This window comes from Panulirus ornatus, chromosome 7, assembly GCF_036320965.1.
Source record: "Panulirus ornatus isolate Po-2019 chromosome 7, ASM3632096v1, whole genome shotgun sequence".
Classification (NCBI taxonomy): Eukaryota; Metazoa; Arthropoda; class Malacostraca; order Decapoda; family Palinuridae; genus Panulirus; species Panulirus ornatus.
Genome location: NC_092230.1, coordinates 45,707,094 through 45,722,093, shown reverse-complemented (window position 1 = coordinate 45,722,093; position 15,000 = coordinate 45,707,094). Strand labels below are relative to the sequence as shown.

Genomic DNA, 15,000 nt, shown 5'->3' with positions numbered 1-15,000 from the left:
GTGTGGTGTGGTGTGTGTAGTGTGGTGTGGTGTGGTGTAGTGTGAGTGTGTGTGTGTGTGGTAGTGTGGTTGTGTGTAGTGTGTTGTGGTGTGGTGTAGTGTGGTTGTGTAGGTGTGGTGTGGTAGTGTGGTGTGTAGTGTGTTGTGTGTAGTGTGGTGTGGTGTAGTGTGGTGTGGTTGTAGTGTGTAGTGTGGTGTGGTGTGTGGTGTGTGTAGTGTGGTGTGTTGTGGTGTGTGCGTTGTGTTATGGTGTGGTAGTGTGGTGTGTTGTGGTGTGGTAGTGTGGTGTGTTGTTGTGGTGTGGTAGTGTGGTGTGGTAGTGTAGTGTGTTGTGTTGTGGTGTGGTGTGTGGTGTGGTAGCGTAGTGTGGTGTGGTGTAGTGTGGTGTGTGTGTTGTGGTGTGGTAGTGTAGTGTGTGTAGTGTGGTGTGGTGTGGTAGTGTGTAGTGTGGTGTGTGTGTGGTAGTGTAGTGTGGTGTAGTGTGGTGTGTGTAGTGTGGTGTAGTGTGGTGTAGTGTGGTGTGGTGTGTGGTGTGTGTAGTGTGGTGTGGTGTGTGTGTTGTGTTATGGTGTGGTAGTGTGGTGTGTGTTGTGGTGTGGTAGTGTGTTGTGGTAGTGTGGTAGTGTAGTGTGGTGTGGTGTGTGGTGTGTGTGTTGTGGTGTGGTAGTGTAGTGTGGTGTAGTGTAGTGTGGTGTAGTATGAGTGTGTGTTGTGGTGTGGTGTGGTAGTGTGGTGTGGTGTGTTGTGGTGTGGTAGTGTGTTGTGGTAGTGTGGTAGTGTAGTGTGGTTGACCACAAAAGTACGGTTAGGTACGTACCGGAAGACTGACTGGGTGTCGCGTTGCGGCAGCCGCAGCTACCGCAGCGTTCATGGCCGCAGGATACATTCTGGGGGACCTTCCTCACTCCACCGCCTGCCACCACCACACTCTACACCTACTGAGGGAGGGGGGAGGAGGAGCGGGGGGGGGGGGGGGCGAGAAGAGGGTGTAGAACACCCCACTCGGGCAAGTACACTCCCGCTGGTCCGGTTTCCTCCAAGAGTAACAGCCTTAAGACGTAGCACAATTCACTTCGCAAATAATTCAAATAATATTGTTTTGCGGTCCATTTAATAAGCAGCCATGTTGTTAGGGTTGTTGTTCATGTCGAGGTGTCCTCACCCAGAACACTGTGAGTCGTTATCTCCAGCTTCATAGTTGACAAGCACACGAACAACAACTACTGATGCTTGTTTCAAACCCTCCTCACACTCAGCTTGCACCATCCACGGGTTCATTCATATTACATCAGCGTTTCACAAGAGGGAGTGAGAGAGAGAGAGAGGGAAAGAGGGAGGTGGGAGGTAGAGGCATCCAGGTCAGGTGTCCATCATTGGTGGCCTTACCTCACCTGGCAAGCTGCCGTCACACCTGTAACAACCCACGACTGATCATTAAACACCAGTTAACAAGACGCCCGCTTTCTGACCATCCATCCCACCAGCCCACCAGGGGTACTTGGTCAAAACCTAACCTCAACCCAACATTATTAAGTTTATATATATATATATATATATATATATATATATATATATATATATATATATATATATATATATATATATATATATATCATACAATATCATTCGTACATCTCGAGTGAGTTCCAATAGTCATATTTTCCACACTTCGCCTCTACAGAATATAAGAATTTTGTCAGCATTTATGTATGATATACGTAAGACGATTTAGAACGTTCAGCTGTCTATAATTTGTGGAGAGGCCGACCCACTCACAAACCCAACGGATTCTGAGGACATTCTCAAGAACTTAAGAGTCCCCACATTTCTTCGTCGTCTCTTCTTCTTGCTTTATTCTTTTATCTATTCCATTCTCTCTCTCTCTTCATATCACATTTCCCTTATCACTTCCAAATAGCAAAACCAACCCGGTGATTACCAGCCCAGCATAACTCGGACGTGTTGTTTAAAATCTTAAATGGCCAAGAAATCATTACACAAAGGGTTTATTAACCGGATTCCACCGGGGCTATCAAGGAGGTACATGCATTTCTTACGTTGTTGGCAACAATTATATCCTTTACACTAATTTGTCAAGGTGGTGTTTTTATATCTGGTCGCTTTGACAGGGGCAGAACAGAAGCCTCTTCCAAGATATTAACTCACGATTTTTAAAATGCACTTCAAATCATTTTCTTTACGCCACTAAATCGCAGAAAAATATATCTTAATTTTTTTTTTTTCTCTCTTCCTATTTTCGTTTGGTAGAGTCATCTGTGTACACCGACGTTCCCGGAGGAGTTTATTATTTTTGTCTGTGAAATGAAGTGTGGGTTGGCTGTGGCCACACCGCCAGTCACCATGTAAACATGAATTTGTTGCCTCCTACCGAGTCTTTGTGTGTGTGTGTGTGTGTGTGTGTCCCCTTAAGCCTTCCCCCTCACCCCCAACCCCTCCTCCTAACACTTAAACCACGCCCTAAATGTTGTATCCCTAATCCCTCAGCGGATCCCTTAATCCCGGCACATAAAAACTCCCTCCGCACCACCTCACACTGTGAGCAACACCAAGCCCGCCCCGCCCACCCACCCGCCTCCCTCTCTCTCTCTCACACACCCATCACGCCTCTCTCTCTCTCTCTCTCTCTCTCTCTCTCTCTCTCACACACACCCATCACGCCTCTCTCTCTCTCTCTCTCTCTCTCTCTCTCTCTCTCTACCACCACCACCACAAGCCTTCAATCCCCCACCCCTCTTCCTTAACCTCCACCCCACCGGACACACGCTTCATTTAAGGCTTCGCTGGGTGGCCAGCAGCAGCAGTGGCTTAACCTATACTGTAGGCTTCCTCCCCACCCAGTGTGGTGGTGGTGGCTTTTGCCTCCTACGGCTTCACTGCTGCCAGCAGCTGTGAGGGGTCGAGGTGTCGTGTTTGTCTTGTTCCCCGAGTGTTTGGCTGGGAGATACACGGACCCGTGTTGGCAGACGCTCACCCCCGCGCCAACACTCCTTAGATTTTTAATACTTTCGTCGATTAAGAGGAGGAGAATATGACTGTCGCGGGGAGAAATAAATCCGTGTGGTCTGGGGATGATGTGAACCCACACTTAAGACAGAGATATTACTCTCTCTCTCTCTCTCTCTCTCTCTCTCTCTCTCTCTCTCTCTCTCTCTCTCTCTCTCTCTCGAAATCTTTAACCTTTCTTTTTTATTCTGTTGTAATTGAACCAACTTTTTTTAGTGGTCATATTACCAAGAGCGGCGGCCCTAGGTGTATGATACCTCGACCTTCCTATCTCTAAATGTCATCCCACTCTCATCCCTTCTATCATCCTCTATTCTCTCGTTCCCCCAGTACTCTCTCTCTCTCTCTCTCTCTCTCTCTCTCTCTCTCTCTCTCTCTCTCTCTCTATCCATTTCCCCCCTCAGCCACACTGCCCCCCCCCCAAGTGCGGTCAGAACGCACCGCAACACATCCCTCCAACCCTGCGTTCCACTAACACCTAACCTCACACACACACACACACACACACACACACACACACACACACAATTTTTCAGCACCGCCCCTTACCACACGGCAGCCAGCCAGCCAGCCACTGTGGAACCACCAACTAACCTTACACTCCCTGGTATTTTTTTTTTTGTCTCATGTATACATAATGACAGCCTTTGGTTACGTGTTACAGAAGTTACAAGGAATATCTTGTTTAATACTGAAGTATCGGCTGGGTTTCACACAAGTTCCTAAGTGATCAAGACTCCCGCGTTTTTTTTTTTTTTTTTTTTCTCTTGTACCCCATCAGGCTCCTGTTCCTATCTACAGGGTCAATCTCTTTAGCTGTGGGCACCTTGTACGATCATGGCATGAACAGCTAACACGATCATCATCTTGCAACTGTCTAACACCAAAGAATAACCACTCTCCGAATATATAAATATTTGGCAAATTCTCCGATTCTATTCAGGGAATACGAAAATAACTGGACTCTTTCTTTCCTCTTTTTTTTTTTGGTCTGGTGTTGTATACTCCTCTCCAGTCCTGACGAGCCTGCCCTCCACGCCTTAAAATGCAGCAAATTCAACATCATTCCTCACACAGTCCCACCCCGAATATTTTGTGCAGGCGGTAAAATGGACGAGCCAAACCTAGTCCACCACTATCAACCATTCCCCGGCCACCATCCACACACACACACACTCCTCCACCTCCTCTACACATTTTTCCCCTCACCCTCCACACAACTCTTGCTGACAGCCAGCCTTTCGCCTCCCACCACCACCTCCTCCTCCTCTATCAACTAACAAAGCTAATCTCTATAAAACCTTCACTCTCCACCACAGCATTTGTCCTCTCTGATCTTCCTCCACCCCTCTTTGTCTACGCGACCATTCTCCTCCCTGCTTCCTAGACCCCCCCTCATCATCCTAGTATTTCCCGTTGGGGATCATAATGCCCTTGTTTTACCTGCCTTGTTTGAGTGGTGTGTGTAGGGGGAGTGTAGGTAGGGAGGTGTTCTGTTCGTGGTCCTCACTAGCCACCAAGTGGAGGTCCACACTCCCACATAATCCCATTTCGACGCGTCACAAGAAATGTTTCATTACAGAGCTCAAGGCAAAAGAATATAACACTATGACTTAAAATCATTTTGTCACAGAGGGATTTATTTTAATGGAAGGGGATTACCCATGTCGGTGTTAAAACTTTTATATTTATGAAAAACGAGTTGCCGCAATTTTTTCACAGGCGGGTAAATGTAATTGTTATTTGCGTCAGTTTCGGATTTAAAATTACGTTAGGATTTACCAGCAACTGTTTAGGGATTTTTTCATACGAGTTCATATATTCATAATTGATCAGATTTGGAAGGGATCAACATGTCACTCACTTTCTACATAAGCTGATTACTCGCTACAGAATGAAAATTAATTTATAACCACATTACTTTTTTCCGACGAGTAGAGGAAAAAATATTATGGACTGATGGAATCTTTTGTTTGAGTAGGAAAAAAAAAGAAAATTGTTGGACTCTGAGAGAGAATCTTTTGTTTCACTTCAAAGCAGATGTTGGTTCTGTTGTCAAATATCTTCACAGATACAGACACACAAACACACACACACAAAAACACAGTTTCTAAGTTCACTAATGATTTCTAAGTTACAAAAATAGTACCGTACACATCACTCTTTCCTCTTCTTTATTTTTTCTTTCCACGCCTCGCGTCCTAAGGACTGTTATGAGTCCATTTCCTAGAACAAAAACCCACAGAACATGATCATATTTGGCTGTGGCAAATGTGTGCTCAGAGCAAACTGTGGGAAGGTAAGTACGCCCGCTGGTTTGAGTACACTTGAGCTTGGCCAGTTGTTGTCTGTGTAGGCTCTGTGGAAAAAAAGAAAAAAAAAGGAAAAAAAAGTAAGTCTCAGTGGAGAGAGACAGACACACAGACAGACCAGCGAGGTATTCCATGGTTGGTAAATGCCGGGATGATTTTTCACCACCACCACAAACCATCCACAAGGAACTGGATGGAACCAGTTCTCTAAGAACACCAACACGCGGCCAGCCAGCCAACCAACCAGCCAGTCCTCTTAACATCACTGTTTCGTGAACGATCTTATCACTGGTTATTTCTGCGCCATGAAATCACATTTCACTGTAATTCTTTATATATCTCATATATATATAAATACAATTTTATTTTTCTTCTCTCTTGCATTCACGAAACACAAAAGCTGTATCAACACTTTCACCAAAGTTTCTGTTTAAGATCCCCACGCGAGCCCCACCAAAATGTTCTTTTATCACAGTCGTAATACTCATTCCCACACTCCAGAAACACACGCAAATCACTGCACATCCTTCTGCCATCACCACAGCACCTTGCAGGAGCATATAATCCACAGAAGCTCCGTTATTGCACGAGTGTAGCCTTAGCGTCCAGGTAACTCCACGCGAGCAAGAACGTGAAGGTCCACACAAGTTGGCGGTCTCGACTCAACTGGCGGGTGTAGCGTCCCCAACCCCCTCCCTCTGTGTGGCGCTCTCTCTCTCTCTCTCTCTCTCTCTCTCTCTCTCTCTCTCTCTCTCTCTCTCTCTCTCTCTCTCTCTCTCCTCGCACAGTACGTTTGGGTTCAATGCTTACACTTTGTCAAACGAAAGGGACGCTCACATCGCTGTAGTCTAGTTGAATGTTCACAGACTATATTGATAGATGGTTCTCAATGGTTTAAACTGTAAATTTGCCATTCAGCGTCTGATGTCGGGGAGGTTTCTGACTCGCTTTTACTGTGTCTACCCCCGCGAGTTTTCGCATGTGAGAAAGTTATGTTACCATGTTTGTCCCTTTTTTTTCTCTTTTTTTTCTCTTTTTTTGCAAGCCTGGCTTTTGATAGCTTGCATCCTCGCCTGTTAAAGGACCCGGTGGCATTATCTGCCCGGGTGTATTCCGGTCGTGGTTTTGATTTGAACAGAGTGGGGGGGGGGGAGAAGGAGGGGGAAGGGGGGATATGTGTGTGTGTGTGTGTGTGTGTGTTGGGGGGGGGGGGCTTTTGTGTCGCGTTGGCTTTGTCTCGAGAAACATTTATCTGAGGGTGGCTTACTAACCCTCACTGACAATCTCTCTCCTGCTGCTGGTGTGGTATTGTCCCACAGTTGATGCTGTATTGTCTTATGGTAGTGAGTTATGTTATCTACTGACGCTGTCATGTGCTCTCCTGACGCTCTGATACATATATATATATATATATATATATATATATATATATATATATATATATATATATATATATATATATATATATATATATATAGTCTCCTAATTGTGTTACGTTGTACAATGTTTTGCCATTTTATTTTTGTCTCTTAGGAATGTGTTGCTTCCTTTGTCGATGTGTATTGGAACATTTCAGGAAAATAAATCACCATGATGTATTGTCAAGCAGGTATTGCATCATTTTGTGGTTATGACGGTTCTTGTATCGTCTCTTGGTGGTACTGCATTTGCTCATAATTGGTGTTGATTTGTCTCCTGGTTGTGTTGCGTTGTTTCTCTCGCTGTGGTGTTGCTCCGTTGCTTCTGGATGGAGGTTTGTTTTTGGTTTTTTAGTAAAATTGTGTTGCCCTTTGTGTTGTCCCGCGGTGGCAATGTGTTGTGCCTTCTCCTAATGGTGTTGTGATCTCTCCTGGTGGTGTTGTACTGTCTCCTGACGGTGTTGTGTTATTCCATGGTGCTCCTAGTGAGGTAAAGATTATAGACTTGGTGAGGTTGTACGTCCTGGTCGTGTTGTCTGCTGGTGAGGTTGACTCTGGATGATGCTGCCTCTTGGTGAGGTTGCTTACTCGTAAGGTTGTCCTTTGGTGTTGTCTTGTGTTGGTGGGGTTGTCTGCTGGTGAGGTTGTCTTGTGTTGGTGAGGTTGTCTGCTGGTGAGGTTGTGTTGGCGAGGTTGTTCGCTGGGGAAGTTGTCTCATGGTGATGGTGTTCACTGTTGGTGATTTCCATTGACTCTATTTTTATACTATCATTTTCGTCTAGTATAGTGTACACTCCCCCCCCGTGTTCCGCGGGCGGTGGAGTTAAAGGGACGACAGAGTTTACAGAAGGTCCGGGAACTGCTGAGGCCTCAATGACTGAGTTACATTACAGAGAGAGAGAGAGAGAGAGAGAGAGAGAGAGAGAGAGAGAGAGAGAGAGAGAGAGAGAGAGAGAGAGAGATGTTTACAGGAATTATGCAATATTTAATTAATTATCCAACAAGTTGCCAGAGTGAGTGAACTGTTTACAAAGGTTGAGCAACAGTGATTGGATTGTATAATTAATTATGTAAAGAATGAACTAGTTAAGAGGGTAAGTTTTTCTCCTGGTGAGGTTGTCTGCTGGTGAGTTGGTCTGTTGGTGGTGTTGTCTGCTGGTGAGGTTGTCTGCTGGTGAGGTTGTCTGCTGGTGAGGTTGTCTGCTGGTGGGGTGGTCTTGTGGTATATAGATTAAACATTCACTCTTTGTCACTTTGATAAGGTCATTATGCCAGTTTCCTGTAGTCAGTTGCTGAGGTCTGACGTTGACTGTGGATAAGTGACCCTCCCTCATCACAGTTTCCGGACGATTCTATAGAGTCGCATGAAGGTCGTCCTCATACAACGGCCGTACTCATAAAGGGGTCTTACTGCTCTTATGAGGGTCGTACGCATACAACACTTGTACCCATTCAAGGTCGTATTGATACAACTGTTGTACTCATAAGAGGGTCGTACCGCCACAACACGTGCACCCACAGGAGGGTTGTGCCATACAACGGTGGTGGCAGGCGCCACACAACAGGTGGTGGGCCACATATTGGGTTTGGTTACAATTGTCTAATGTAATGTTAAGTTCTCCTCCGTGCGGGTCTTGCAGCGTCAAGTCGTTCAGCCCATAAACGTTGAGGAATACTTAAATGACTATCATCTGAAATTAAGAAAGATACGAGACGGTCTTGCAAAACACGTTTGAAACCATCCCAGCAGCAGCAGAGCCCATCTCACGCCCTCCACTGCTCTGAAACAGTTTCATGAGTGGGTAACCTCACCAAGTGCAGCCTCACCAGCTGACCACCTCACCAAGAGATAACCTCACCAGTAGACAACCCCACCAAAAGATAACCTCACCAGCAGACAACCTCACCAAGAGATAACCTCACTAGCAGACCACCTCACCAAGAGATAACCTCACCAGCAGACCACCTCACCAAGAGATAACCTCACCAGCAGACCACCTCACCAAGAGATAACCTCACCAGCAGACAACCTCACCAAGAAATAACCTCACCACTTGCAAAAGATTACTGGAATCAACCCTATAAGATTGCCCCCCCCCCCTCTTAACGCTCTCCTAGGCTAGGCTAGGTGAGGTTTAATAACCTCCCACCACCCTAACCCAACCTAACCTAGCCAAGCATAGTCTAACCGAGCTTAAACCTAACCTAACCTAGCCAAGCATAATCTAACCGAGCTTAAACCTAACCTAACCTAGCCAAGCATAGTCTAACCGAGCTTAAACCTAACCTAACCTAACCAAGCATAATCTAACCGAGCTTACACCTAACCTAACCTAACCAAGCATAATCTAACCGAGCTTACACCTAACCTAACCTAACCAAGCATAATCTAACCGAGCTTACACCTAACCTAACCTAACCAAGCATAATCTAACCGAGCTTACACCTAACCTAACCTAACCAAGCATAATCTAACCGAGCTTACACCTAACCTAACCTAACCAAGCATAATCTAACCGAGCTTAAACCTAACCTAACGTAGCCAAGCATAATCTAACCGAGCTTAAACCTAACCTAACGTAGCCAAGCATAATCTAACCGAGCTTAAACCTAACCTAACCTAGCCAAGCATAGTCTAACCTAACCTAACCTAACCTAACCTAGCCAAAACCTAATCGAAGCCAAGCCAACCTACTTTAACCCAACGGAATCAAGCTTAGAGAAAAGAATGTGCTGGGATACCTCTCGATCTTACACACATAATCTGTGAGTGTGTGGCGCTGGTGGGAAGTTATGTGGCTAAATTCTCCGTGGTTCTGCTTCTGCTGCTGTGTGGTGGTGGTGACCAGGGGGGGGAAAAGGAGGAGGTCCACCTCCTCCTCCTCTTCCTCCTGCTGCTGGCGCTGCTCTGCAGGTCCTCAAGCCGACGCCCGCGGCTCGAACTTTGTCACAAGTCAACCTTATCCCAGCCACATCATTTGGCCCGACATCGAAGAATTTCTCCGGTTTTGAGAAACTTCTTCGGCAAAGAGGAGGCGGCGGAGGTGGGGTGGTGGAGGGAGAAAAAGAGAGCTTTTATCGGATTTATACAGCGTATCTCTCTCTCTCTCTCTCTCTCTCTTCTCCGTGTTGTGAGATAAGACACCGACCGTCATTTGACGTAACGTTACGATGTATGAATTGGCGTGTCTAAGGGATGGAAGAGTGAGAGAGAGAGAGAGAGAGAGAGAGAGAGAGAGAGAGAGAGAGAGAGAGAGAGAGAGAGAGAGAACTCCTCAGAATTTCAGGTCCGGCCAAGTGTTGCGAAAGTTTCGGTGGTGTGTGGGGGGTGTGGGGGGTGGATGGTGGTGGGGGGGAAGGGGGAGGGGGGCCCGTTTTGTGATTCATGGTAGAACACAAGCGCAATTTTCTTGGTTGGGCAGGCGGCCTGTGCGCCGTTCATCCCGCGCAGTCCCTCCCCGCAATTTACTGTCGCTGGGGCAATATTTGAGATTAATTCCATAATCTCCGTCGCCCTGAATTATTCCGGCTTAGTTAAATGGACTAATTGCATTCGTTGACAGAAAATCCCGCTCATAGCACACACACACACACACACACACACACAGACCCCTCGAGCCGAAGTTTTCAGGAGCGGTGGGTTTGGATGGGTGGGTTGGGGTGGGTTGGATGGGTGGGTGGAGGTAGGAGGGAGGGAACTAGATGTTGTACTGGGGTGGTGTGGTACAGGCGGCGGTGTGGTGTGGGCGTGGGGGTCGGCGTGCACCGAGTGTGACGTCGGGGCTATAATGGAGGAAGCCTGTGGTGTAATAAAACTCATAATAATATCATACCTCCCCACCTCTGACACACACACACTCAACCACTATTAGCCCTACCACACCAGTTTACCATCCGGGACCTCATCCACGTGGAGTAATCACCCCAGGACGGGCCATTGGCCCAACCCTGACCAATGGGGAGGACTTAAAAATCTACCTCGCCAACCGCAACGTCGCCACAAGCCTCGCCACCGCCGATGCTACCACCACCAGGGTGAGGAAGGGGATTGTCAGTTAGTCAGAACATTTAATAATATCTGATTTTTTTTATCATTTACTGATATTCATCACCTCAACTACCATGCTGTATTGTAGCTAGTCTTACGAACGAGCTTGTCTGTAAGTGAAACGATAGTTCGAATCGTCGCTCGACTAGAAATAAACAAAAAAGAATCGTGGTAGATAGAATCCTATGGCAGCTTTTCCCTCCTCTTCCTCCTTCCCCCGTTTCCCACCTCCTCTCCCACACCTCCCCACCAGCACGCTCCGCCAATGGCGAGGCTGGAGTGCTCGAGGTGGCCATGGCAACGAACCCTGGTCCACGTGGAGCGCCGCCAGGGCGAGGGGACGCGCTATCTGGTCATGTTGACAGTGGCAGAACAGCTGGCGAACATGACTCACAGGCACGCGGGGGCCCCGCTCAGTTGACGGACGCCGCCACACCGCTAGATCTTACCCTAATGTATCTCCCGGAATAAGAGAGTTGTGCTTTGTAGAAGAACCGGCGTCGCACCACGGCGCGGTGGTCTGCCGTGCTGCAGACTCTCCTCCCGGGGGAGTACACGCGTTATGAATATAAAATAAAGGGCAAGTTGCACCGGCGGGAGGGAGAGGGGTAACCGCTCTCTGGGCCTGGTCTTCCCTCCCTCCCTCGGCTCGAAGGGCGTAACAGGGTGTCGGGGTCAACTACCAAGTCTCGCGGAGGGACGACGCGCTCCCACTCAATCTCCTCCTGAAATTATTTTCTAAAGCATTATCTCCTAATTAAATAATGTCGGAGGGTGCGAGATAATGGATTTACATGATGCATGAGGTCAGTATAGTCAGTAATGTTATCCCTTTCTCGAGAACGCCATCAGCCTCTCTCTCGCGCGCGCGGGAGGGACGAAGAAAAGACACAAAAATTAAGGCTAAAAGTGGTTTGTGGTAGCCTGAGCGATGGTCGACCAGCCAAAGGGGTTTTAGCCGAGTCTAAACAGTTTGCCAGCACATTGAAGAGCTCTTTACCTCCCCACACACACACACACACACACACGCCATTTGCCTCAATCATTATTTGTTCGTATTCACTCACCGCCGATCCCAACGTCGCATTTTTCTCTTTTATTAATGCCCGATTTTTGCCCGTGTGTGTGTGTGTGTGTGTGTGTGTTCTCTCTCTCTCTCTCTCTCTCTCTCTCTCTCTCTCTCTCTCTCTCTCTCTCTCTCTCTCTCTCCTCGCCACTATCAAAGAATACACAGATCGACTGGCTCTCTCTCTCGACAGTGGTCTTCAGTCAACATATTGTGATAATGGGGGAGTATAATCTTCATTATCATTAGTGTCTGGTAGTGCATGCTTCCTGGCCCAGCTCGGCCGCCATGGCCCGCCCGCCCTCCCCTGCAACGGGTTGGGGGAAAGTCTCTGGGGTAGCGAGCTGTTAGGGGGAGGCAACCAGCTTCTGGGGGTAAGCAAGCTGCTGGGGAAGGAGGTTGGTGGGGGAGGCAAGTTGCTGGGGGAAGAAAGATTCAGGGGAGGCACAATGTTGGAGAGGCTAGATGTAGATAAGGTACAATGTTGGAGAGGCTAAGGTGCAATGTTGTAGAGACTAGATATTGGAGAAGCTAGATGTTGGTAAGGTACAATGTTGGAGAGGCTAGATGTTGGAGAAGCTAGGTGTTGGTAAGGTACAATGTTGGAGAGGCTAGATGTAGATAAGGTACAATGTTGGAGAGGCTAAGGTACAATGTTGTAGAGACTAGATATTGGAGAAGCTAGATGTTGGTAAGGTACAATGTTGGAGAGGCTAGATGTTGGAGAAGCTAGGTGTTGGTAAGGTACAATGTTGGAGAGACTAGATGTTGGAGAAGCTAGATGTTGGTAAGGTACAATGTTGGAGAAGATAGACGTAGGTAAGGTACAATGTTGGAGAAGCTAGATGTTGGAGAGGCTAGATGTAGGTAAGGTACAATGTTGGAGAGACTAGATGTTGGAGAGGCTAGATGTAGGTAAGGTACAATGTTGGAGAGACTAGATGTTGGAGAGACTAGATGTTGGAGAAGCTAGATGTTGGTAAGGTACAATGTTGGAGAGACTAGATGTTGGAGAGGCTAGATGTAGGTAAGGTACAATGTTGGAGAGACTAGATGTTGGAGAAACTAGATGTTGGTAAGGTACAATGTTGGAGAAGATAGACGTAGGTAAGGTACAATGTTGGAGAGACTAGATGTTGGAGAGGCTAGATGTTGGTAAGGTACAATGTTGGAGAGGCTAGATGTTGGAGAAGCTAGGTGTTGGTAAGGTACAATGTTGGAGAGACTAGATGTTGGAGAAGCTAGATGTTGGTAAGGTACAATGTTGGAGAAGATAGACGTAGGTAAGGTACAATGTTGGAGAAGCTAGATGTTGGAGAGGCTAGATGTAGGTAAGGTACAATGTTGGAGAGACTAGATGTTGGAGAGGCTAGATGTAGGTAAGGTACAATGTTGGAGAGACTAGATGTTGGAGAAGCTAGATGTTGGTAAGGTACAATATTGGAGAGGCTAGATGTTGATGAGGCACAATGTTGGGGAGGCAATTATAGCAGGAGGCAGGACTGCTGGGGAGGAAAGCTGCTGCGTGGACAAGCTACTGGGGAGAGAAGCTGCTGGGAGACCAGTTGCTTAGGAGGCAAGCCGCTGGGGAGACAATCTCTATTGTGAGATATAAGCTAATGGGGAGAGAAGACTCTGGGGAGATAAGGTGATCGAGGGCACAAGCTGGGAGAGACAGGACGTTGGTGGGGAGACAAGCTACTGTGCCGAGCAAACTGCTGGGGTTGGGGGAGAGCAGCAGGACTCACAAGGACATAGAGAATCTTACTTCATCATTCCACGAACAACAACACTAACAAAAACAACACGCCTTTAACTATGACATCATTGCGTGTGTTTTTGTTAGTGTTTTTTCCCACCTTTTTTCTCTCTTTCCACTGCTAATTCTTGAATGGTGTTGTTTGATAATCAAACACCGTGGTATAAAGTCTTGTATGAAGAGCTTCCGTTCATATTTATCGTTCCACTGTTGATATTAACTGAAGTCTGGGTGTTTATGTAGCAGTGGGTTGATGACGCAATCTCTCGTTATCTTGCTATCTGTTTGCAATATCACCAACCACCAGGTCAGGTCAGGTCAGGTTAGACAGTACTGCCGCCCCCACCTGTGGCTGGTCTCCACCACCACCACTACTCCTGCTGGAGTCTGGTTTATACCTTACTTAACACAGAATCTGTACCTCACTGGTTTTCATCCTCGCTAAATATCATTAAATGTTGACAATATTCTACCACGCTCTAATCTCTTTAATTGTATTATGATATTCAGTCGTCACACACAAGTGCTATGATATATAATAATGCTTCAGGGCACGCTAATGAAAGGTATTTCATTGAGATAAATTCAATCAGGTGAATAGAGAATTGAGGTGAGTGTGTTGGTTTACCGTATATGTACAGCAACAGACGTCATAAGGGTGGGGGTATACCTCGTCACTGCCCGAGCTATGGTTTACCTGATGTTGGGTTTACAGCCACAGTGGAGAGCAAAGCTACATGATTAAGTGTTGTGTAGGGATGAGGTGTTCCATCTACCGTTGCAAAACACACACTGCCTCATGTGTTCCTCCACACAACACACTCTCTACCTCTGTTACCCCATGACACACTCTACCTCAGTTACCCCATGACACACTCTACCTCAGTTACCCCATGACACACTCTACCTCAGTTACCCCATGACACACTCTACCTCAGTTACCCCATGACACACTCTACCTCAGTTACCCCATGACACACTCTACCTCTGTTACCCCATGACACACTCTACCTCAGTTACCCCATGACACACCTCTGTGTCCTCTACACCATACCCGACCCCTGGTTTCCTCCACAGCAACACCCCATACCTCTGCACCTCCCCTCACAACACACGCCCCCACCTACCCTCCTCCCCTGTCGTGTTTCTCTATCGAAAGGTAGTCGTATGTGTGAGGGTCTTACCTAACTGCCCCTCTTCAGGAGAAGGACGAGATAAACCACGCCACTCCAACACCCTGATAACAACACATGATGATTACCCCCACACACACCTGACGGGGGTGTGGGAGGGGGTGCTTCTGGCCCCAGCCACGCCCCACCTACTCCTGTGGGTGGGGCGTCTGGTGTCGTCACTGTCGACCAGAAGCTGGG

At 47.2% G+C, this 15,000-nt stretch overlaps 1 protein-coding gene across 15 annotated transcripts in view; it reads right to left on the bottom strand.

The window, feature by feature from the left end:
• LOC139749597 (transducin-like enhancer protein 4) overlaps positions 1 to 1,151 on the bottom strand; it is a 169,403-nt gene extending 168,252 nt beyond the window's left edge. For 14 of the 15 annotated variants that reach the window (XR_011712996.1, XM_071663694.1, XM_071663695.1 and 11 more), the window contains exon 1: positions 818 to 1,151. Coding sequence is in view for 14 of the 15 variants with exons in the window: in XM_071663694.1 (XP_071519795.1) it covers positions 818 to 886 (69 nt within the window). In the remaining variant the exon portion in view is untranslated. The remainder of the gene's footprint in view (positions 1 to 817) is intronic. The other variant, XM_071663706.1, reaches the window with a different exon arrangement.
• Positions 1,152 to 15,000: the final 13,849 nt, after the last annotated feature.